Here is a 26,157-nt window from a genome sequence, read left to right on the forward strand (position 1 = left end):
TTTTTTTGCAAGTTCTCTGCAATTCTAACTGTGCATCTGAGGCAATTAGGCCCCTCCCACTCTACTCCGGAGCTGTGAGGCCTAGTAAATCACTCCTAAGTGACTAAAAAACAGCCATGTGGTAATAACCCCAGAAAAAAACCCAAAAGGGCTTTCAAAGTGTCTTGCAAAACGATTTTTCCTTAGCCAAACAATCGATTGCCCTGAATAAGTGTCATCCAGTATATTAGCCCTATTATGTAAGCATTCAATTCCTTACTAAGTCTGTGAACATAGCTTACCCTCCCCTCATGGGGATCTTGTCAGACTTCTAGCATTATCTCAGTCTTGTCTAGAAATAAATGACTGAACATACCTTATTGCAGATCACCCTGCAAACTGTTCCCCCCAACTGAAGATTTCTGGTACTCCTCAGTCCTGTGTGGGAACAGCAGTGGATTTTAGTTACAACATGCTAAAATCATTTTCCTCTCAGCAGAAATCTTCATCACTTTTCTGCTAGAGAGTAAATAGTACAAGCTGGTACCATTTAAAATAACAAACTTTTGATTGAAGATAATAAAACTAATATTCTAACACCACATTCACTTTACACTCCCGAGAGAGACCCTAGTGCTTAGAGCCAGCAAAGAGAATGACTGGGGGGTGGAGCTAGAGGGGGAGCTATATGGACAGCTTTGCTGTGTGCTCTCTTTGCTACTTCCTGTAGGGAATGAGAATATCCCACAAGTAAAGGATGAATCCGTGGACTGGATACACCTTGCAAGAGAAATGTAGGTTTAAGAAATAATTTGGCTCACAACACAATTATCTCTCTTTTTTGCCTGTCATCCCTTTAAAGGACATAAAACCCAACATTTTTCTTTTATGATTTAACCTACTATTCTAAAATACTTTCCAATTCCCTTTATCAAATTTGCTTCCTTCTCTTGGTACCCTTTGCTGAAGAAGCAGCAATACACTACTGGGAGCTAGATAAACATATTTAGTCAGCCAATAACAAGAGAAAAATGTGTGCAGCCACCAATCCCCAGATTGCTCTGAGTAGTGTAGGATATGTACACATTTTATTGAAGACTGAATACCAAGAAAATAAAGTACATTTGAAAATAGGAGTGAGTTTAAAAGTGTCTTAAAATGACCTGCTCTAAATGAATTGCACAAGTTTTCCTATCCCTTTAAGAAACACTGAACACATTTCATACTCCTCCCTCTAATTATGGATGCTGCCATTATGGAACCTAGGTTACATTGCACAAATCTAAATGAGAGATAAATCTTTATTTTAAAAAGCAGAAATCTAAGCTAAGAAGCCGGCCCATTTTTGGTTCAGAACCCTGGACAGCGCTTGCCGATTGCTGGCTACATTTATCCACCAATCAGCAAGCGCAACACAGGCGTTGAACCAAAAATGGTCCGGCTCCTAAGCTCACATTCTTGCTTTTTAAATAAAGATAGCAACAGAACGGAGAAAAAATGATAATAGGAGTAAATTAGAAAGTTTCTTAAAATTGCATGCTCTATCTGAATCATTAAAGAAAAAAAATGGATTCAGTGTCCCTTAAAACCCATCAGTAATTCTCTTATCCCCTGTGACTGCCCATTTATACAAACAGCCCCATCCTTTCCCTGTATTAAAACTGTCATCTCATGGTACTTACGGGAAGGCAGCGGCTGTTGCAAGCTTGCAGTAGATGGCTTTGTCTACGTTCCCTTGGCAAGTGAAGTGGTACGGAGGTGGCAAGCGGTGCTTGTGGCAGAATTCTGCTGGGGAGATTCCATGCTGCTGCTTTACCTCGCCCAGGTCACTCTTACAACCTACAAACAGGCATGGGGTCTGACTCTCCATGTAGTGCTGCTGTAAAAGTAGAAACACAAAAAGGATTAAGCAAACGACAAAGTTACGTATATATCCACTGCAAAAGCAAAGGATGGGCTTTGCTGGGCGACACGTAAATAAATTGACAAAATAAGAGAGCGAAAGAAACGTGAACGAGAAAGACAAGTTATAGAAAAAATAAGTATGGGATGAGTAGACTGGTAAAAAAAAAACAGGAGAAAGGAACAGAAGTAAGCAAAACCACATGGAAACCCCCCCAATTAATTTCTGCGCTCGACAGTACAAATCTGCCAGTTGCCTATTTACTTTAAATAAACACAAAGCGTGTGTGTCTATATATATATATATATATATATATATATTTTTTTATATATATATATATATATATATATATATATATATATATATATATATATATATATATACATACACACAGCTAAAATTTAGGTCAATGTTTGATGTTCAAATTATCATTTAATCAATGTACGATAAATTATGCAATTAAAATGTGCTTTGGATAGATTAAGTACTATTTATAAACAACAACAAAATAGAAAAACATAAAATTGTAAACTATTACACTGCCCCCACCAACTACTTCATAATGCCACCCAGTTGGCAACATTTTCTAAAAAATATATATAAGTAAATAAATATTAACAACATACATATATTAGCAATTAAGCTCTACATAGCAAAATAACTGCATACTAAATACATGTTTTAAAAGCATTTAAAGCTTCTTTTTTAGCACAATGTGCATGATTTTGCAGTCTAGTGACCTATTTTAAAAGTCTTTCATATCATTTATCTCCCCTGATCAGGTCAATTAAAGACAAACAACCACTGTGTAAGATGCAGTTGGACTCTGAAGTCAATGCCCTTTCAATGTTTGTGGGAATTAAGAATAAATAAATAACTAAAAAGAAAGAAAAATGCACAGAATTTTCAGATTGAAATTACAGGACAAGGGGCAAAATGAATGAGGGAATTTGTTTTATATCCCTTTAAGATGGTAATTCTTACAGTGGCAAACATTTTTTTTTTTAATTTGGCTTCTCTCACACAAGTACTGCAGCCTCACAGACAATAATTGGCTGAACAGTTTCAACCATACGATGTGTTTTAACATAAATTTACAAGCATAAAAATATATTAAAGTAATTAGAAGGAAGTAAATATAATTAATCTCACTATTTTTACTACTCCATATACTGATCTTTTAAGTGTTATTTTAAACATTCCACTGATTTAATGGACAAAAAGGTTATTGCCTATAACATTTTAATGGTTGTGAGGCTGCAAGTAAACACTTTAAAAAGATTAACTAAATACATATCCCTGTAAATATAAATAGAGAAAAATCTCCACAGGTCTTCTACAATGTCAGTATATTTTTAGCACAAAATCATAAATCTTACAGACAAGTTGACAAGTGCACTAGGGGAGGGAAGGAGATAAAGCGAAAGATAAAAAGAATATGACAAACACACAAGAGTGAAGTAACGGTGTTTGCTTCTACTAGAAAAGACAAGAAAGAGAATGTTTTAGTGGACACTAAAGTTAAAATTACATTTTCATGAATCAGATAGAGCATGCATTTTTTAAAAAAAAGCAAAACTTTCCAATTTAGTCCCCTTATAAAAAGACCTCCCACTGAGCATGTGCAGAAATTCACAGTATATAAATATATGAAAAACATAAAACAGAAAGCACATCCAAAGATTCACAGCGATATTTATTACAACACACGCATCTGCATAAATTACACTTACAAAAAAAAAACAAACACGAAATAAGGCTTATCTGTGACAATGCTCAGCTGGTGTAGTCTTAGTAGCTTTTCCTCGCACGCCGCCCGCAGTCAGAGGATTTGCTTGGTAGATAAAATGCTCCTGGGAAGCCTTGCTGTTTCAAACAGGTACACAGCTTTGTGGTTCACCACGCCAAAAGTCAAAGCTGAGTTCCACGGCAGGAAGATCTTTCCTCTTGGTGCCGTTAGTTTATGCTACTCAGTAGGATCCTCCCCTATGCGTTTCGCCTGCCGAGCTTTGTCATAGATAAGCCTTATTTTGTTTTTAATTTTGTAAGTGTCATTTATGCAGATGCGTGTGTTGTAATAAATATCGCTGTGAATCTTTGGATGCGCTTATTGTTTTTGTTTTTCATGTTTGCCTTTCAGATTTGACACTGTGTGTGTCTGAATACGCTAAGCTGCACCAAAGATTCAGTGAATTCAAGTATAGAAGCACTAACTTTGGATACCATGAGAGTGCGTGGGGGAAGCTGACAAACTTCTTGTGAACAACAAGTAACTTTTTCCATGCTCTGACTGTGTACAGTTGTTTCAGATACAAGTTTAATGCACAGGACATATATATAGTTTTTGTGATTTGCTTGTGGCATATATCCATATTCCGAGTGCCCATCTGTTTACTGCTTTGTTGCGTCTTTTCTTTTGTTTTTGTAATATAAATATATGAGTCTGTGATTGGTTGATGGCTATCACATGTTAATGGGAACAAGGATATGAAAGGAAACTTTGAAATTTGTTAACTAAAAATATGTTGCTCATTTTAAATTTTAAGCAGGTGTCAATGCATTGTATTTTTATTGTGCATTTGTTAATTAATGTACTGACTGGTCCTATTAAAGAACATTAATGTAATTTCCACAAGTGTACAATCAGCAATGAAGCAAAACTTGCACACAAAAAACTTAATACAAATAAAATGTTTTAAAAGCATTTAAAATGTCATGTTGTAAGCCCAATGTGAAGGATTTTGCAGATCAAAAATAAATCATTTGAAAACCCTGTAAGTATGTTTATCTTCTCTCCCTTTAATAGCTGCAAATTAGGGCAGCATGTAAAGGAGTTTGTCCTGCTCTAAACAATCACAGTGCACTCTGTAGCTGAGTCAGGCAAACTGCAGCAACAGAACTATGCTATGACTATACTAATAATACTATTGTTTTTTATCCTCATGAGGCATCACTGACCACCATGGAACAGTGCGAATTTCGCTCATTTGCCAGTGAACTTTTACCTCATAAACCAGTACAGCATAAGCATGCACTTCCTGTCCTGCTAGTCTCAAAATGTAAATTACTTTACGGTGCCTTTAAAGCTGTTCAAAGTTAAACTTTTATGATTTAGACAGAGCATTCAATTTAAAAATAATAATAAACTTGCCAATTTACTTATACTACCAAATTTGCTATCCAAATGAATTGCTTTGTTCTCTTGGTATCCTTTGTAGCATGCAATGCACTAATCGGAGATGGCTGAACACATCAGGTGAGCTAATGACAAGAGGTATATATATATATATATATATATATACTGTATATGTGTGTGCGTGCAGCCTCTAATCGCTATCTACCTCCCAGTAGTGCATTACTGCTCCTCAGCCTACCTACGTATGCTTTTCAACAAAGGGTACCATACAGTCAGTTAGCTAATAAAAGTAAAATGGAAAACATAATTTATGCTTACCTGATAAATTTATTTCTCTTGTAGTGTATCCAGTCCACGGATCATCCATTACTTATGGGATATTAACTCCTCCCCAACTGGAAGTGCAAGAGGATTCACCCAGCAGAGCTGCTATATAGCTCCTCCCCTAACTGCCATTACCAGTCATTCGACCGAAAACATGCAGAGAAAGGAAAACCATAGGGTGCAGTGGTGACTGTAGTTTAATGGAAAAATTACCTGCCTTAAAGTGACAGGGCGGGCCGTGGACTGGATACACTACAAGAGAAATAAATTTATCAGGTAAGCATAAATTATGTTTTCTCATGTTAAGTGTATCCAGTCCACGGATCATCCATTACTTATGGGATACCAATACCAAAGCTAAAGTACACGGATGACGGGAGGGACAGGCAGGCTCTTTATACGGAAGGAACCACTGCCTGAAGAACCTTTCTCCCAAAAACAGCCTCCGAAGAAGCAAAAGTGTCAAATTTGTAAAATTTGGAAAAAGTATGAAGAGAAGACCAAGTTGCAGCCTTGCAAATCTGTTCAACAGAAGCCTCATTCTTAAAGGCCCAAGTGGAAGCCACAGCTCTAGTAGAATGTGCTGTAATTCTTTCAGGAGGCTGCTGTCCAGCAGTCTCATAGGCTAACCGTATTATGCTACGAAGCCAAAAGGAGAGAGAGGTAGCCGAAGCTTTTTGACCTCTCCTCTGACAAGAATAAACGACAAACAGGGAAGACGTTTGTCGAAAATCCTTAGTTGCCTGTAGATAAAATTTCAGGGCACGGACTACATCTAGATTGTGTAGCAGACGTTCCTTTTTCGAAGAAGGATTAGGACACAAAGATGGAACCACAATCTCTTGATTGATATTCCTGTTAGTGACCACCTTAGGTAGGAACCCAGGTTTAGTACGCAGAACTACCTTGTCTGAATGAAAAATCAGATAAGGAGAATCACAATGTAAGGCAGATAACTCAGAGACTCTTCGAGCCGAGGAAATCGCCATTAAAAACAGAACTTTCCAAGATAACAACTTGATATCAATGAAATGAAGAAAAGACAATATCCTCGGAATCCTAACCTTACTCCATGAGTAACTCTTGGATTCGCACCAATATAAGTATTTGCGCCATATCTTATGGTAAATCTTTCTGGTAACAGGCTTCCTAGCCTGTATTAAGGTATCAATAACTGACTCAGAAAAACCACGTTTTGATAAAATCAAGCGTTCAATTTCCAAGCAGTCAGCTTCAGAGAAATTAGATTTTGATGTTTGAAGGGACCCTGGATCAGAAGGTCCTGTTTCAGAGGTAGCGACCAAGGTGGACAGGATGACATGTCCACTAGATCTGCATACCAAGTCCTGCGTGGCCATGCAGGCGCTATTAGAATCACTGATGCTCTCTCCTGTTTGATTCTGGCAATCAATCGAGGAAGCATCGGGAAGGGTGGAAACACATAAGCCATCCCGAAGGTCCAAGGTGCTGTCAAAGCATCTATCAGAACCGCTCCCGGATCCCTGGATCTGGACCCGTAACGAGGAAGCTTGGCGTTCTGTCGAGACGCCATGAGATCTATCTCTGGTTTGCCCCAACATCGAAGTATTTGGGCAAAGACCTCCGGATGAAGTTCCCACTCCCCCGGATGAAAAGTCTGACGACTTAAGAAATCCGCCTCCCAGTTCTCCACTCCCGGGATGTGGATTGCTGACAGGTGGCAAGAGTGAGACTCTGCCCAGCGAATTATCTTTGATACTTCCATCATTGCTAGGGAGCTTCTTGTCCCTCCCTGATGGTTGATGTAAGCTACAGTCGTGATGTTGTCCGACTGAAACCTGATGAACCCCCGAGTTGTTAACTGGGGCCAAGCCAGAAGGGCATTGAGAACTGCTCTCAATTCCAGAATGTTTATTGGTAGGAGACTCTCCTCCTGATTCCATTGTCCCTGAGCCTTCAGAGAATTCCAGACAGCGCCCCAACCTAGTAGGCTGGCGTCTGTTGTTACAATTGTCCAGTCCGGCCTGCTGAATGGCATCCCCCTGGACAGATGTGGCCGAGAAAGCCACCATAGAAGAGAATTTCTGGTCTCTTGATCCAGATTCAGAGTAGGGGACAAGTCTGAGTAATCCCCATTCCACTGACTTAGCATGCACAATTGCAGCGGTCTGAGATGTAGGCGTGCAAAGGGTACTATGTCCATTGCTGCTACCATTAAGCCGATCACCTCCATGCATTGAGCTACTGACGGGTGTTGAATGGAATGAAGGACACGGCATGCATTTTGAAGCTTTGTTAACCTGTCTTCTGTCAGGTAAATCTTCATTTCTACAGAATCTATAAGAGTCCCCAAGAATGGAACTCTTGTGAGTGGAAAGAGAGAACTCTTCTTTTCGTTCACCTTCCATCCATGCGACCTTAGAAATGCCAGTACTAACTCTGTATGAGACTTGGCAGTTTGAAAGCTTGAAGCTTGTATCAGAATGTCGTCTAGGTACGGAGCTACCGCAATTCCTCGCGGTCTTAGTACCGCCAGAAGAGCACCCAGAACCTTTGTGAAGATTCTCGGAGCCGTAGCCAATCCGAATGGAAGAGCTACAAACTGGTAATGCCTGTCTAGAAAGGCAAACCTTAGATACCGGTAATGATCTTTGTGAATCGGTATGTGAAGGTAAGCATCCTTTAAATCCACTGTGGTCATGTACTGACCCTTTTGGATCATGGGTAAAATTGTCCGAATAGTTTCCATTTTGAACGATGGAACTCTTAGGAATTTGTTTAGGATCTTTAAATCCAAGATTGGCCTGAAAGTTCCCTCTTTTTTGGGAACCACAAACAGATTTGAGTAAAACCGTTGTCCTTGTTCCGACCGCGGAACCGGATGGATCACTCCCATTAATAAAAGATCTTGTACGCAGCGTAGAAACGCCTCTTTCTTTATTTGGTTTGTTGACAACCTTGACAGATGAAATCTCCCTCTTGGGGGAGAGAATTTGAAGTCTAGAAGGTATCCCTGAGATATGATCTCTAACGCCCAGGGATCCTGGACATCTCTTGCCCAAGCCTGGGCGAAGAGAGAAAGTCTGCCCCGCACTAGATCCGTTCCCGGATCGGGGGCCCTCGATTCATGCTGTCTTAGGGGCAGCAGCAGGTTTCCTGGCCTGCTTGCCCTTGTTCCAGGACTGGTTAGGTCTCCAGCCTTGTCTGTAGCGAGCAACAGCTCCTTCCTGTTTTGGTGCAGAGGAAGTTGATGCTGCTCCTGCTTTGAAATTACGAAAGGAACGAAAATTAGACTGTCTAGCCTTAGGTTTGGCTCTGTCTTGAGGCAGGGCATGGCCTTTACCTCCTGTAATGTCAGCGATAATTTCTTTCAACCTGGGCCCGAATAAGGTCTGCCCTTTGAAAGGTATATTAAGCAATTTAGATTTAGAAGTAACGTCAGCTGACCAGGATTTTAGCCACAGTGCTCTGCGTGCCTGAATGGCGAATCTTAGCCGTAAGTTTAGTTAAATGTACTACGGCATCTGAAATAAATGAGTTAGCTAACTTAAGAGCTTTAAGCTTGTGTGTAATCTCATCTAATGGAGCTGATTCAAGTGTCTCTTCCAGAGACTCAAACCAAAATGCTACTGCAACCGTGACAGGCGCAATGCATGCAAGAGGTTGCAATATAAAACCTTGTTGAACAAACATTTTCTTAAGGTAACCCTCTAACTTTTTATCCATTGGATCTGAAAAGGCACAGCTATCCTCCACCGGGATAGTGGTACGCTTAGCTAAAGTAGAAATATCTGAATCCAGTTTGTTTGGATCAGAACCGTCACCCGCAGAATGAAGCTCTCCGTCCTCATGTTCTGCAAATTGTGACGCAGTGTCTGACATGGCCCTAATATTATCAGCGCACTCTGTTCTCACCCCAGAGTGATCACGCTTACCTCTTAGTTCTGGTAATTTAGCCAAAACTTCAGTCATAACAGTAGCCATATCCTGTAATGTGATTTGTAATGGCCGCCCAGATGTACTCGGCGCTACAATATCACGCACCTCCCGAGCGGGAGATGCAGGTACTGACACGTGAGGCGAGTTAGTCGGCATAACTCTCCCCTCGTTGTTTGGTGAAATATGTTCAATTTGTACAGATTGACTTTTATTTAAAGTAGCATCAAATCTTTGTAAAAAACACAATTTTAGCAAAGGATTGCTCCCATTAGCAAAGGATAACTAACCCTGATAGCAGAAAAAAAATACAGAAATAAACGTTTTTTTATCACAGTCAACTACAATCTCACAGCTCTGCTGTGAGTGATTACCTCCCTCAAAACAAGTTTTGAAGACCCCTGAGTTCTGTAGAGATGAACCGGATCATGCAGGGAAGACAATAAACTTCTGACTGAATTTTTTGATGTGTAGCAAAAGCGCCAAAAAAAGGCCCCTCCCCCTCACACATAACAGTGAGAGAGATCAGTAAACTGTCATAAATTAAATAAAACGACTGCCAAGTGGAAAAAAATAGTGCCCAAAACATTTTTTCACCCAGTACCTCAGAAAATTAAACCATTTTACATGCCAGCAAAAAACGTTTAACATTAATAAATTGAGTGTTATTAAAAATCCTGTTGCTAGTCCCTGCAAATTAGGCTAAAGTTTTATGCATACAGTATAATTCCAGTGAAGTGCCATTCCCCAGAATACTGAAGTGTAAAATATACATACATGACAGCCTGATACCAGTTGCTGCTACTGCATTTAAGGCTGAGTTTACATTATATCGGTATGGCAGAATTTTCTCATCAATTCCATTGTCAGAAAATAATAAGCTGCTACATACCTCTTTGCAGATTAATCTGCCCGCTGTCCCCTGATCTGAAGTTTACCTCTCCTCAGATGGCCGAGAAACAGCAATATGATCTTAACTACTCCGGCTAAAATCATAGAAAAACTCAGGTAGATTCTTCTTCAAATTCTACCAGAGAAGGAATAACACACTCCGGTGCTATTATAAAATAACAAACTTTTGATTGAAGGTATGAAACTAAGTATAATCACCACAGTCCTCTCACACATCCTATCTATTCGTTGGGTGCAAGAGAATGACTGGTAATGGCAGTTAGGGGAGGAGCTATATAGCAGCTCTGCTGGGTGAATCCTCTTGCACTTCCTGTTGGGGAGGAGTTAATATCCCATAAGTAATGGATGATCCGTGGACTGGATACACTTAACAAGAGAAAGAGGTTTAAAATTGCATGCTCGGTCTGAATCATTGAAGTATAATTTGGACTTCTGTTTCATTTTCAATAGTACACTTATACATTAAAGGGACACTGAACCCAAATTTTTTTCTTTAATGATTCAGATAGAGCATGCAATTTTAAGCAACTTTCTAATTTACTCCTATTATCAATTTTTCTTCGTTTTCTTGCTATCTTTATTTTAAAAGCAGTAATGTAAATCTTAGCAGTCAGCCCATTTTAGGTTCAGCACCATGGATAGCGCTTGCTTATTGGAGGCTTACATCTACCCACCAATAAGCAAGCATAACCCAGGTTCTCAACCAAAAATGGGCCGGCTCCTATGCATCACATTCCTGCTTTTTAAATAAAGATAGCAAGAGAACGAAGACATATTTATAATAGGAATAAATTAGAAAGTTGCTTAAAAAACCATGCTCTATCTGAATCATTAAAAAAAATTGGGTTCAGTGTCCCTTAAAGGAATTGAATGTCCTAGAGAAGACAAAACCAGAATAAAAACTGCTAACAAAGACTAGTCTGCAAGAGGTTTACTCACCTTGTAGATGCTAGCGCAGTAATTAAAGGATTTGGGATCGCTCACGTCATACATTAAACAGGCCACATCACAGCCAGCATCTGATGCCTTTAGGAATTCCGTATCCACATCAACCTCAAACAGCTGTAGAAGAAACATAATCCGAGAGTACTCATATTAAAAGGGACAAAATCTCAAAATTTGAATAGCCATGAAAGCTTTTCAGTTTTAAATAGAATTGTTGCAATATAAATGTATAAAAATGCTTCTAGTAAAATGTATGACTCTGGCAGTGATTGATGTTAATGTGCATGTAAGCATATGTGTGTATGTCTTGAACTTTCACACACTGCTCCAGCTCAGAAAGCACATACTGTGCCAGCAATGATTCAGTTTGCCTTATCGCTGGCAAATATTCACCAATGCTGCCTTTCTGAGCATGAGGATGCATGGTGCATATTTATCTGTTTTGTATTTAAAGGGACAGTACACTATAAAATTAATTTCCCCTTAATGTGTTTACAAGGACTTGTTATGCTAACTGAAGAGCTTTAATGTGAAGGTCAACTTCACCCAACTGCCCCACGGCATTGGATAGACTTTACACAATAAGCATGGGTTTAATTCATCAAATTTGTTATATTTCATTATTTTTTTAATTTTTACCTTTTGAGCGCTCTGACGATAAGCGGAGCTCTCCGGCCGGCATTTTGTCAAATTGATTGACAGATGAAGATTCTTAAAGAATGAATCCTTGTTTCCCCCCGGGCCGTGACGTTTATGCAAAGGGGATGAACGCCCCCTTTTTTGACAAAATGCCGGGCGGGAGAGCTGCGCTTATCGATGGAGCGCTCAAAAAGGTAACATTTTTTAAAAGTACTGAAATAACAAATTTGATGAATTAAAGTCACCCTCATTTTGCAAAGTCTATCCAATGCCGTGGGGCTGTTGCGTGAAGTTGACCTTCACTTTAAGTGTATTATTATTATCGGTTATTTGTAGAGCGCCAACAGATTCCGCAGCGCTGTATGGGAAATTGCTTATTTAAGTTAATATTTTGTATATGAATTAAATGCCTCTGCTAATTGAAACCACAACCCAATGAAATGGGCTGAACATCAAGTGAGAGCAGACCTCATATGTTAATTTCTCTATAATTACACAATTTAATTACACAAAAACATAAATTATGCTTACCTGATAATTTCATTTCCATCGTGGGGAGGAGAGTCCACTGCTTCAGTCATTACTTGTGGGAAATACAGAACCTGGCCACCAGGAGGAGGCAAAGACACCTCAGCCAAAGGCTTAAATACCTCCTGCACTCCCCTCATCCCCCAATCATTCTGCCAAGGGAGCAAGGAAGAGTAGAAGAAATATCAGGATATAAATTGTGCCAGAATAATATTAAATTTAGGTCCACCCCCCGGAGAAACGGGCGGGAGCAGTGGACTCTCCTCTTCACTATGGAAATTATCAGGTAAGGATAATTTATGTTTTCCATTTAAAGGGGAGGAGAGTTCACTGCTTCATTCATTACTTGTGGGAACAAATAACCAAGCTCTAGAGGACACTGAATGAAAAAAAACGGGTAAAAAAGGAGGCGGACCCTATCCTGAGGGCACCACAGCCTGCAAAACCTCTCTCTCCAAAACTGCTTCTGCCGAAGCAAAAACGGCAAATTTGTAAAACTTTGTATAAATGTAAGGAGGACCAGGTAGCCGCATTACAAATCTGCTCCATAGAGCCTTGTTCTTAAAGGCACAAAAGAGGCCACATCTCTAGTTGAATGAGCCGTAATCCTCAGAGGAGGCTTATATCCTGCTGTCTTAATGCGAAATGGAGGACACTCATCAGCCAAAAATATAAGGAAGTCGAAGAGGCCCTCAGACCCTCACACTTCCCGGGAAGAGAACAAACAGAGAAAGAAGTTTGTCTAAATTCCTTCGTGGCCTGAAGATAGAACTTAAAGGCACAAACCACATCTAGAATTACATTGAAATTGTTCCTTCAACGAAGAAAAAAGTAGGACATTGGAAGAAAACCTAACTAGGTTCGTAGAACAGCCTTATCAGCATGAAAAGCCAAATAAGGAGGGTCGCATTGCAATGCAGTAATCATAGATATTCTGCTTGCAGAAGCAATAGCCAGTAGAAAAGGAACCTTTCAAAACATAATTTAATGTCCACTTAATGTATAGGCTCCAATGTAGCCCGTGCAAAACCCAAAGAACAAGATTTAAACTCCAAGGAGGAGCAATAGATCTAAACACAGGTCTGAACCTAGCAGAGCCTTAACAAGTGACTGCACATCAGGAAGCTCAACAAATCTCCTGTGCAGTAACACAGACAGGGGCGAAATCTGGGGACTTGCAGAAAAACATATATTATGCTTACCTTATAATTTCATTTCCATCGTGGGGCATCTGTCATAGGGTGTGGAGGACCTACTTATTCTGTTCTCCAGGATGAACTGGAGAAGGGCTTTCCATCTAAAGGGGAGGAGAGTCCACAGCTTCATTCATTACTGTTGGGAATGAAGTACCTGGCCAACAGGAGAAGGCAAAGACACCCCAGACAAAGGCTTAAAGGGACAGTATACACTCATTTTCATATAACTGCATGTAATAGACACTACTATAAAGAATAAGATGCACAGATACTGTTATAAAAATCCAGTATAAAACTATTTAAAAACTTACTTAGAAGCTGTCAGTTTGGCTCTGTTGAAAAGGTAGCTGGAAAGCCCACTGCAAGTGGCAAATAAGACACCCCCCCTCCCCCTTCTTTTGCATATGAAAAGACCCTTTATACAAACAGCAGCAAGCTGGAGAAGGTAGCTGACCGTATTCACATAAAACTTTGGGGCTTGGTTAGGAGTCTTAAAATCAGAGCAATGTTATTTAAAAATAAGCAAAACTATACATTTATTTAAAAAAAAAACTTTATGGGCTATATAAATAGATCATCTACAAAACATTTATGCAAAGGAAAAAGGAGTGTATAATGTCCCTTTAAATACCTCCCCCACTTCCCTCATCCCTCCAGTCATTCTGCCGAGGGAACAAGGAACAGTAGGAGAAATATCAGGGTATAAATGGTGCCAGAAGATAAATTAAATTTAGGTCCGCCCATCGGAGATATCAGGTAAGCAGAATTTATGTTTTCCATCTAAAGGGGAGTAGAGTCCACGGCTTCATTCATTACTGTTGGGAAACATATACCCAAGCTCTAGAGGACACTGAATGAAACCAGGAGGGTAAAAGGCGGACCCTAATCTGAGGGCACCCCAGCCTGCAAAACCTTTCTCCAAAAAACAGCTTCCGCGGAAGCTAAAACGTCAAATTTGTAAAACTTTGTAAAAGTGTGTAAGGAGGACTAGGTAGCCGCCTTACAAATTTGCTCCATAGAGGCCTCATTCTTGAAGGCCCAAGACGAAGCCACAGCTTTAGTTGAATGAGCCGTGATCCTCTGAGGAGGCTTATGTCCCGCTGTCTAATAGGCCAAGCGAATAAAGCTCCTCAACCAAAAGGACAAAGAAGTAGAAGAGGCCCTCTGCCCCTTGTGCTTCCCTGAATACACCACAAAAAGAGATGTAGACTATCTGAAATCCTTCGTAGCCTGAATATAGAACTTTAAGGCACGAACCACATCCAGGTTATGAAGTAACCTCTCCTTAGAAGAAGGGTTAGGACACAAAGACGGAACAACTATTTCCTGATTGATGTAACGGCTAGACACCTTGGGAAGAAACCCCAAACCAGTGCGAAGCTAACCGCCTTATCCGCATGAAAAACCAGGTAAGGAGGCTCACATTGTAAGGCAGCCAGTTCAGATACTCTGCGTGCCGATACAATAGCCAACAGGAAGAGAACCTTCCAGGACAGAATCTTAATGTCAATGGAATGCATAGGCTCAAACGGAACCTTCTGGAATATCTTAAGGACCAAGTTTAAAGGGACAGTCAAGTCAAACAAAAACTTTCATGATTTAAATAGGGCATGTAATTTTAAACAATTTTTCAATTTACTTTTATTACCAATTTTTCTTTGTTCTCTTGGTATTCTTAGTTGAAAGCTAAACTTAGGAGGTTTATATGCTAATTTCTTAGACCTTAAAGGCCACCTCTAATCTGAAAGCATTTAGACAGTTTTCACCACTAGAGGGCGTTAGTTCATGTGTTTCATATAGATAACATTGAGTTCAGGCACGTGAAGCTCCTAGGAGCAAGCACTGATTGGCTAAAAATGCAAGTCTGTCAAAAGAACTGAAATAAGGGGGCAGTTTGCAGAGCCATAGATACAAGGTAATCACAAAGGTAAAAAGTGTGTTTATATAACTGTGTCGGTTATGCAAAATTGGGGAATGGGTAATAAAGGGATTATCTTTCTTTTTAAACAACAAAAAATCTTGTGTTTACTGTCCCTTTAAGCTCCAAGGAGGAGCAGACTGTCTAAAGACAGGCCTGATTCTAGACAGAGCCTGAACAAAAGATTGAATGTCAGAGAGCTCAGTGAGTCTCTTATGCAACAAGATAGATAATGCCGAAATCTGTCCCTTTAAGGAACTTGCGGCAAGACACTTCTCCAAACTGTCTTGGAGAAAGGACAGAATCCTGAATACCTTCACCTTGTGCCAAGGATATCCCTGCTTCTCACACCAGGACAAGTAAGTGCTCCACACCTTATGGTAGATGCGACGAGTGACTGGCTTCCTTGCCTGAACTAGAGTATCAATCATACTTTCAGAAAAGCCTCTCTTGGCCAAGACTAGGCGTTCAATCTCCAGCCAGTCAGCCTCAGAGAATTGAGATTTTGATGTTGAAAAGGGCCCTGTTCCAGCAGATCCCTGCGACAAGGTAATCACCACGGCGGAGAGGATGACATCCCCACCAGATCCGCAAACCACATCCTCTGGCGGCCACAATGGAGCAATCAGAATGGCTGAAGCTCGCTCCTGTTTGATGCGTGCCACTACACGAGGTAGAAGTAGTAATGGTGGGAAAATGTAAGCTAGGCTAAACCCCCAAGGTACCGCTAAGCCATCTATCAGCTCTGCCCGGGGATCCCTGGACCTTGACCCGTATCGGGTTAGCTTGGAATTAAGTCTGGACGCCATGAGATCTATCTACGGCGTTCCCCATCTGAGACAAATCTCCGCAAACACTTCGGGGTGAAGAGACCATTCCCCCGGATGGAAGGATTGCCTGCTGAGAAAGTCCGCTTATCAGTTGTCCACACCTGGAATGTGAATCGCTGAGAGCGAGCAGCTGTGGGACTCCGCCCACTCCAAGATCCGAAACACCTCCCTTATTGCTAGGGAGCTCCTCGAACCCCCCTGATGGTTGATTTAAGCCACCGAGGTAATGTTGTCGGTCTGGAATCTGATGAAGCTGAACGACCCCAGAGGAGGCCATGACTTCAGAGCATTGTAGATTGCTCGGAGTTCCAGAATATTTATCAGAAGGAGAGACTCCTCCCGAGTCCATTTTCCTTGTGCCATTCTTGCACCCCAAACGGCTCCCTATCCTGCCAGACTTGCGTCCGTGGTCACAATGTCCCAGGACAGTCTCAAGAAGGATGTCCCCATGGACAATTGCTCCGGACGAATCCACCAAGAGAGGGAGATCCGAGTCCGAGCATCCATGGATATCTGCTGTGATAGATCTGAATGATCGCCGTTCCACTGTCTCAACATGCAGAGTTGAAGCGGTCTGAGATGGAACCTGGAATGAGATCTATGCTGGAAACCATGAGTCCGATCACATCCATACTGTGCAGAAGTCACCGTGATATTGCTATCACTGGGCTTCTATAGGAGGCGCTTGACTCTTGCGAGGATTGTATAAAAAGGTGCAGATATTTAAGAGTATGTGCTAGTGCGTGGAATATGGAGGAATATCAGCTAGAAATGAAACAAATAACAATATTATGCACCAGTGTACCCACACAGTACGTTAGATATGAGACAAGTAAAATGTAAAATGTATACAAATCAATGGTATATGCAACCAGATCTGGAAAGTCCAGCGAGTTTCTTCAAATGTCCATCAGTACTTGAACAGGCTGCTCTCTGTCTTCACCCAACTGGATGATGTATTCTATGATGTAAAACAAAAACAAAAACAGAGGCGCCACTTGTGTGAATCAATATAACCAGAAATCCAATAAAGGAGCAGAATAAGGGTACTCACAAACGAGGCGGCACTCTCTTGTGCCAGTAGGGGCGGGCTGGTTTTCAACAGCAAACCAGCTGGCTGTGTGTTGATCTCCCCCAGATGGGCTGGGAATATTTGTCTCCTGGATATCAGACAACGGCCAAGACTGCAGTGGAAGGAGGAGAAAGAGCTACAGTGCCCTTAGGTTACTGCTATGAGGATAGTAACACCAACACCAGACTTATGTAAAAGTATAAAATCAGTATTTTATTATACAAAATAAAAATACCAAACGGTATAACAAATTACAGCTGGGTGATGACAACCTATCTCCCCATAGACCATACAATATAGCGACGCGTTTCTCGGGGGACACCCCGTTTCCTCAGGCTTGTATGTTCATTGTATACATGAATGCCCTTTATATAGGGCTCAGTAACCTAATGTTCAAATAAACCCTCCCCTTCCTTTACACAGATTGACCTATCATGTCCTTCTTTTCCCAACACTCTCCATTGTTGTGGTGATGTACTGTTCAATTAGTTCGAATTATATATCACAACTTAGTTTTAATTTCTAGAACTTTATTTACCTATGTGTCTCTAAAGATAATATGTAAATGAGCAATTGGATCGATAATTGGCAGTCTCGATCGTACCCTATGTGTATTATTATCGTAGTAGGAAATCTAACATATGTTACATGTCTAGCCAATAGAATTACGACCATATTAGGGGCCTGTCCTGGTATGGCAATCTCATTGGTTACGCTATATACTGCATGTTATGTTATCATGACCTAGTGTCATGTGGTCGGGAGTGTAGCAAATAGCTGATGCCGTAATTCCGACGTCAAAAAGGGATGACGCGTGATCACATGATCACTACGGCCCGAGCGTATATATCTCTATCCTATTGTGGTTACTAGGGGCGAGATGGTTACGCCCATATCTAACTGCGAAGCCAATGAGAAAACGTGAATTGTAATTAGTATCGTGCCATTGGTTGTTAATCTATTACTAATATTACGATCTAAAAACAAAAAATAAGAAATGAAAATTAGTGGATACATTACGCTAATAGTCAGAATTACACATCATGGACTCATGACAATACAGCATGGAGTACACATGTGAATAAGAATAATAATGAGTAAAGTTATTAAACATTGTGGTGACAACGATCAGAACGAACTCTGAATTTCCCTGTCAATTAGTGAAATCGTAAAAATGGGCTTAAAGTGCAGACTTCGAAACTGCAAAGTACACCAAAAATATGTGGTTTGTGTTCCGGAGTCTATGTGTTACCATTAAATGTGGTGTAATAATATAATGAGGGTATTGGTGTGAGTGAAATGACTAACTAGTGAATAGTATTAAGGGGTTAAATAATAGTGAATTAAATTTAAATAAATACCTTAAGATGGTGACATTTTCACCCGATGAAATAATGTGATATACAAATATAGTGAGGGTATTAGTGTAAATAGTATTAAGGGGCTAAATGATGGTGAATTATATTTAAATAATTACCAAAAGGTAATGACATTGTCACCCAATGAGATACAAATGTGAGGGTGTATAAAAGGGCTAATATAAATTGAAAATATGTAGTGGGATAGTGTAATCGGGCCAAATGTGTGGAGGTTAGAATACCATGTATAGAATATAATAGTCTAGATCCCTAATGCATTTAAACGTAACTATAATTAAAATTTCTCTATGGTTTGAAATATATAGTGCTTGTAGATGCAAACCAACAACAATGGGGTGTCGAAAAGTCCAGCGAACAAAATGCACATATAACCATACATATATTGGATATAGCAATGTCTCGTATGTATATATGAACAAAAATATCTACACAAATGCTGCAGAGTCTATGACCTCATTAAGGCCAGTGGGGAATAAACTATTGAATTTATAAATCCAATAGGTTTCCCTTTGTCTCAATTTGGAAAACCTATTGCACATATTACTTGGAGGGATTCTTTCCAATGGTGTTATTTTAAATGAGCATTTACCAGGACTGAGAGATCAGACTCATAATAACCATACCTTCAACAAAACAGGGACCTTTAGATGTGGGAAGAAACGATGTCACATGTGCAAATATATAACACATGGTCACAGTGACATATTAGCTAACCACACAAAAGAGTTAATACCTATAAAAAATTGATTGTCCTGTGATTCCAACTATATAATATACGCACTGTCCTGCCAATGTGGGATTCAGTATATAGGTAGGAACTGTAGAAAGGTCAGGACCAGATGGAGTGAACATCTGAGGAACATTGAATCCAAATCGTTAAAACATAGTGTTTCTAGACATATGTGTAACAGCTATATTCCTGGTAAATGCTCATTTAAAATAACACCATTGGAAAGAATCCCTCCAAGTAATATGTACAATAGGTTTTCCAAATTGAGACAAAGGGAAACCTATTGGATTTATAAATTCAATAGTTTATTCCCCACTGGCCTTAATGAGGTCATAGACTCTGCAGCATTTGTGTAGATATTTTTGTTCATATATACATACGAGACATTGCTATATCCAATATATGTATGGTTATATGTGCATTTTGTTCGCTGGACTTTTCGACACCCCGTTGTTGTTGGTTTGCATCTACAAGCACTATATATTTCAAACCATAGAGAAATTTTAATTATAGTTACGTTTAAATGCATTAGGGATCTAGACTATTATATTCTATACATGGTATTCTAACCTCCACACATTTGGCCCGATTACACTATCCCACTACATATTTTCAATTTATATTAGCCCTTTTATACACCCTCACATTTGTATCTCATTGGGTGACAATGTCATTACCTTTTGGTAATTATTTAAATATAGTTCACCATCATTTAGCCCCTTAATACTATTTACACTAATACCCTCACTATATTTGTATATCACATTATTTCATCGGGTGAAAATGTCACCATCTTAAGGTATTTATTTAAATTTAATTCACTATTATTTAACCCCTTAATACTATTCACTAGTTAGTCATTTCACTCACACCAATACCCTCATTATATTATTACACCACATTTAATGGTAACACATAGACTCCGGAACACAAACCACATATTTTTGGTGTACTTTGCAGTTTCGAAGTCTGCACTTTAAGCCCATTTTTACGATTTCACTAATTGACAGGGAAATTCAGAGTTCGTTCTGATCGTTGTCACCACAATGTTTAATAACTTTACTCATTATTATTCTTATTCACATGTGTACTCCATGCTGTATTGTCATGAGTCCATGATGTGTAATTCTGACTATTAGCGTAATGTATCCACTAATTTTCATTTCTTATTTTTTGTTTTTAGATCGTAATATTAGTAATAGATTAACAACCAATGGCACGATACTAATTACAATTCACGTTTTCTCATTGGCTTCGCAGTTAGATATGGGCGTAACCATCTCGCCCCTAGTAACCACAATAGGATAGAGATATATACGCTCGGGCCGTAGTGATCATGTGATCACGCGTCATCCCTTTTTGACGTCGGAATTACGGCATCAGCTATTTGCTACACTCCCGACCACATGACACTAGGTCATGATAACATAACATAGTAACCAATGAGATTGCCATACCAGGACAGGCCCCTAATATGGTCGTAATTCTATTGGCTAGACATGTAACTTAGGTTAGCAGTAACCTAAGGGCACTGTAGCTCTTCCTCCTCCTTCCACTGCAGTCTTGGCCGTTGTCTGATATCCAGGAGACAAATATTCCCAGCCCATCCCATCTGGGGGAGATCAACACACAGCCAGCTGGTTTGCTGTTGAAAACCAGCCCGCCCCTACTGGCACAAGAGAGTGCCGCCTCGTTTGTGAGTACCCTTATTCTGCTCCTTTATTGGATTTCTGGTTATATTGATTCACACATGTGGCGCCTCTGTTTTTGCTTTTGTTTTACGATCACATCCATACACTGAGCCACAGAGGGGCGTGAGGAGGACTGAAGGGCAAGACAAGAGGACGCAATCTTTCTGTGTCGATGGTCTGTGAGAAATATTTTCATGGACATAGAGTCTATTATCGTGCCCAGGAACTCCACCCTGTTGCTGGGAACCAGGGAACTCTTTCCTGAGTTGATCTTCCAACCATGAGATTGGAGCAAAACAAGAAGAGCCCTTGAATGGTCCTCTGCGAGACTGAGCGACTGCGTCTGGACTAGGATGTCATTCAGATAGGGCGCCACAGCAATGCCTTTGGATCTGGCCACTGCAAGTAGCGCCCCCAGAACCTTCATGAAGGCTCTTTGGGCCGTCGCCAGACCAAAGGGGAGGGCCACAAACTGAAAGTGTTGGCCCAGAAATGAAAATCTTAGGAACTTGAAGTGGTCCCTGTGAATTGGCACATGAGGGTAAGCGTCCTTCAAGTCTATAGTTGTCATGAACTGTCCTTTTTGAACTAGGGGCAGAATAGATCTGATCGCTTCAATTTTGAACGATAGAACACTCAGAAACTTGTTTAAACACTTTAGGTCTAGAATCGGGCGGAACGTGCGCTCCTTTTTTTGAACCATAAAAAGATTTGAATAGTACCCTAGAACCCTTTCTGCTTGGGGTACTGGTACGATAACACCGAGAGAGGAGAGATCCCTCACACACTCTAGAAAGACCTCTCTCTTTTCTGGTCTTAAAGACAGGTTTGACAGGAGGAATCTGCCCCAGGGCGGATGAGATCTGAACCCTATCCTATAACCCTGGGCGACAACTTCCAGAACCCAAGGCTCCTTAATGTCCTGCAACCAGGCTTCTGAGAAGAGAGATAGTCTGCCCCCTACTTGGTCCGGAGACCGGTCGGGGGCCGCCCTTTCATGCTGATTTTGTCTCAGCGGGCTTCTTGCTCTGCTTAGACTTGTTCCAAGAATGAGCCGGCTTCCAAGTTCCCTTGGACTGGTCTGCTTTCGCGGCGGGCTGCTGGCGCTGGGCCTTGTCTGCACGAAAGGGACGAAAAGTAGATACTTTAGGCTTAGCCTTCTTAGCCTGCGGTAGGAAAGCACCCTTGCCTCCAGTAACTGTGGATATGATCGAATCCAATCCTGGACCGAACGGAATCTTTCCTTGGAATGACAGGGACAACAGCCTCGACTTAGAGGTCATGTCCGCAGACCAAGACTTTAGCCACAGAGCCCTGCGAGCTAAAATAGCGAATAAGTTGCATATTGGAATCACAGATGAAAGAATGAGCGATCTTCAGCGCCTTAATCTTATCCTGTATCTCGTCGATGTAAGTCTCCCCCACGACCATTTCACACAGGGATTCACACCAATATGTCGCAGCTCCGGCAACCGCTGCTACGGCCCCTGCTGGCTGAAAAACAAACCCTGTGTGTTGAAACATCTTCCATAACATGTTTTCCAACTTTTTATCCATGGGGTCTTTAAACGACGAACTATCCTCGAGGGGAATAGTAGTCCGCTTCTCAGGCGATTTATTGTTATTTTTTAGCAGGTATTTGTAGAGCGCCAACAAGTTTCGCAGCGCTATGAACATAGGTGGTATATAAAAAACGATTACAGGGATCAAATGAGGAGAGAGGGTCCTGCCGAGAGTTGCACTGTTGTGGTCAGCTCTTATGAGGTGAACTACAAACAGCTGGGCTCATAGGCTTACATGCTATGGGGTTTTAGGGGATAGCAGTGGAGATAGGAAGGTTAGTGTAGGTTGTATGCGCCCCTGAATAGTAGAGTCTTCAGGGAGCACTTGAAGCTTTTAAAACTAGGGGACATTCTTGTGGAGCGAGGCAGAGAGTTCCATAAGATGGGAGCCAGTCTTGAGAAATCTTGTAGATGGGAATGTGAGGAGGTAACAAGAGAAGAGGAGAGTAGGAGATCATGAGCAGAGCGATGGGGACGGGAGGGAGAGTATCTGGAGACAAGGTCTGAGATGTAGGGGGGGAGCAATGCAATTGAGGGTGTGTCAGAGTGAGAATTTTGTGTTTAATCCTGGAGGCAAGGGGAAGCCAGTGAAGGGATTGGCAGAGAGGTGCGGCAGATGAAGAGTGACGTGCAAGGAAGATGAGCCTGGCAGAGGCATTCATTATGGATTGTAAAAGAGCTAGGCGGCAGCTAGGGAGACCAGAGAAGAAAGAGTTGCAGTAGTCGAGGCGGGAAAGCATGAGAGAGTGGATTAAAATCTTTGTTGTGTCTTATGTAAGGAAATGTCTAATTTTAGTGATGTTTTTAAGGTGGAAGCGGCAGGCTTTAGCCAAGGACTGAATGTGAGGAGTGAAAGAAAGATCTGAGTCAAGTGTGACCCCCAAGACATCGGGCATGTGAAGTTGGGGTAATGATGGAGTTATCAACAGTTATAGAGACATGGGGGGTGGGGATTTTGGAAGAAGGGGGGAAAATAAGTAGCTCAGTTTTGGAGAGATTTAGCTTGAGGTAGTGAGAGGATATCCAAGATGAGATATGAGAGAGGCAGATAGTGACACGGGTTAGCAAGGAAGGAGATAGTTCTGGTGCAGAGAGGTAGATTTGGGTATCGTCAGCATAAAAATGATAATGAAACCCATGAGCCTAGTGAAAACGTGTAGATTGAGAAGAGAAGGGGACCGAGGACAGAGCCTTGCAGTACCCCAACAGAAAGAGATAACGGGGCAGAGGATACCCCAGAGAAGGCTACACTAAAGGTATGGTTAGACAGATAGGAAAAGAACCAAGAGAGAGCTGTGTCACAGATGCTGAAGGATTGGAGGGTATGGAGCAAAAGAGGGTGGTCGACAGTATCAAAGGCTGCAGACAGATCAAGGAGGATAAGTAGAGAGAAGTGGCTTTTTGATTTTGCTGTAAGTAGGTCGTTGGTAATCTTAACAATTGCTGTCTCTGCTGAGTGAAGGGGGCGAAATCCAGATTGCAGTGGGTCAAGGAGGGAGTTTAATGTAAGGAAATGGGATAGACCTGCATATACTAGCTTTTCAAGAAGCTTTGAGGCAAGAGGTAGTAAGGAAATAGGGCGATAGTTGGATGGGGAGGTTGGATCGAGAAATGGTTTTTTGAGGATAGGTGCTTAATGCATGTTTAAGAGATGTGGGAACTATACCAGTGCTGAGGGAGAGGTTGAAGATGTGTGTGAGTATAGGGGTAAGGGTAGAAGAGAGGGAGGGGAGTAGCTGTGAGAGGATGGGGTCAAGGGGATAGGTAGTGAGGTGAGAGGATAAGGGCAGAAACTTCATCCTCTGTAACAGGGGCAAAAGAGCTAAATTTATGGCTATGTGGGTTTTGGATGATTTTGAGGGGGTGGGAGACCGGTAGTATGTTGAGAGCTGATTTCATTTCTGATGGAGTTGATTTTGTTGTTGAAGTAGCTGGCAAAATCTTGGGCTGAGAGAAAAGTTGTGGTGGGAGGTGGGGTTGGGCAGAGAAGAGTATTGAATGTTGAGAACAGACGTTTTGGGTTTGAAGAAAGTGTAGAGATAAGAGTAGAGAAGTAATGTTACTTATACAGATTAAGGGCGGAATAGTAAGAGTTCAAGATGAACTTATAGTCAAGAAAGTCAGCAGAACTCCGGGATTTCCTCCAGTGTCGCTCAGCAGTATGGGAACATCTGCGTAGGTACCGTGTCAGAGGAGTATGCCAGGGCTGAGGATGAGTGTATGTTTTCAGAGCTATGGTAGGTGGGGCCAGGTTATCAAGGACCGATGTAAAGGTGGAGTTGCAGAAGTTGCTTTGCAGAGGAGCCAGTGAGATTATCAACAGGGAGGTTGAAGTCACCGAGAATGAGGGCAGGGGTATCTGAGGAAAGGAAGTAAGGTAGCCAGGCGGCAAAGTGATCTAGAAATAGATTTGCAGAGCAAGGGGTGGTATATGACAGCAACGCGTATAGAGATTGGAGAGAATAAGCGAATCATGTGTGTTTCGAATGAAGAAAATGTGAGGGAAGAGAAAGGATGTATTTGTTGAATAGGTGCAATGAGAGGAAAGTAAAAACATAATTTATGCTTACCTGATAAATTTATTTCTCTTGTAGTGTATCCAGTCCACGGATCATCCATTACTTATGGAATATATTCTCCTTCCCAACAGGAAGCTGCAAGAGTCCACCCACAGCAAAGCTGCTATATAGCTCCTCCCCTAACTGCCATATTCAGTCATTCGACCGAAAACATGCAGAGAAAGGAAAAACCATAGGGTGCAGTGGTGACTGTAGTTCAAATGAAAAAATTACCTGCCTTAAAGTGACAGGGCGGGCCGTGGACTGGATACACTACAAGAGAAATAAATTTATCAGGTAAGCATAAATTATGTTTTCTCTTGTTAAGTGTATCCAGTCCACGGATCATCCATTACTTATGGAATACCAATACCAAAGCTAAAGTACACGGATGATGGGAGGGACAAGTCAGGTACTTAAACGGAAGTTACCACTGCCTGTAAAAAACCCTTTCTCCCAAAAATAGCCTCCGAAGAAGCAAGGTATCAAATTTGTTAAATTTGAAAAGTATGAAGCGCAGACCAAGACTCCGTCTTGTAAATCTGTTCAACAGAAGCCACATTTAAAAAAGGCCCAAGTGAAAACCACAGCTCTAGTAGAATGAGCTGTAATCCCTTCAGGAGGCTGCTGTCCAGCAGTCTCATAAGCTAAATGAATTATGCTTTTTAACCAAAAAGACAGAGAGGCTGCTGAAGTCTTTTGACCTCTCCTCTGTCCAGAATAGACAACAAACAAGGTGAACGTTTGATGAAAACTGTAGTAGCTTGTAAGTAAAACTTTAAAGCACAAACCACGTCCATTATTGTGTAATAGACGTTCCTTCTTTGAGGAAGGATTAGGATACAAGCATGGAACAACTATCTCTTGAGTGATGTACTTGTTAGATACCACCTTAGGAAAAAAACCAGGTTGGTACGCAGGACTACCTTATCCGTACGAA

At 41.1% G+C, this 26,157-nt stretch overlaps 1 protein-coding gene across 1 annotated transcript in view; it reads right to left on the reverse strand.

Moving 5' to 3' along the window:
- RHOT2 (ras homolog family member T2) overlaps positions 1 to 26,157 on the reverse strand; it is a 390,839-nt gene that overhangs the window by 30,951 nt on the left and 333,731 nt on the right. Inside the window, 2 exon segments of the mRNA XM_053694715.1 lie at positions 1,662 to 1,858; positions 11,109 to 11,231. Coding sequence (XP_053550690.1) covers positions 1,662 to 1,858; positions 11,109 to 11,231 — 320 coding nt within the window.

This window comes from Bombina bombina, chromosome 11 (genome assembly GCF_027579735.1).
Source record: "Bombina bombina isolate aBomBom1 chromosome 11, aBomBom1.pri, whole genome shotgun sequence".
NCBI classification, from domain to species: domain Eukaryota; kingdom Metazoa; phylum Chordata; class Amphibia; order Anura; family Bombinatoridae; genus Bombina; species Bombina bombina.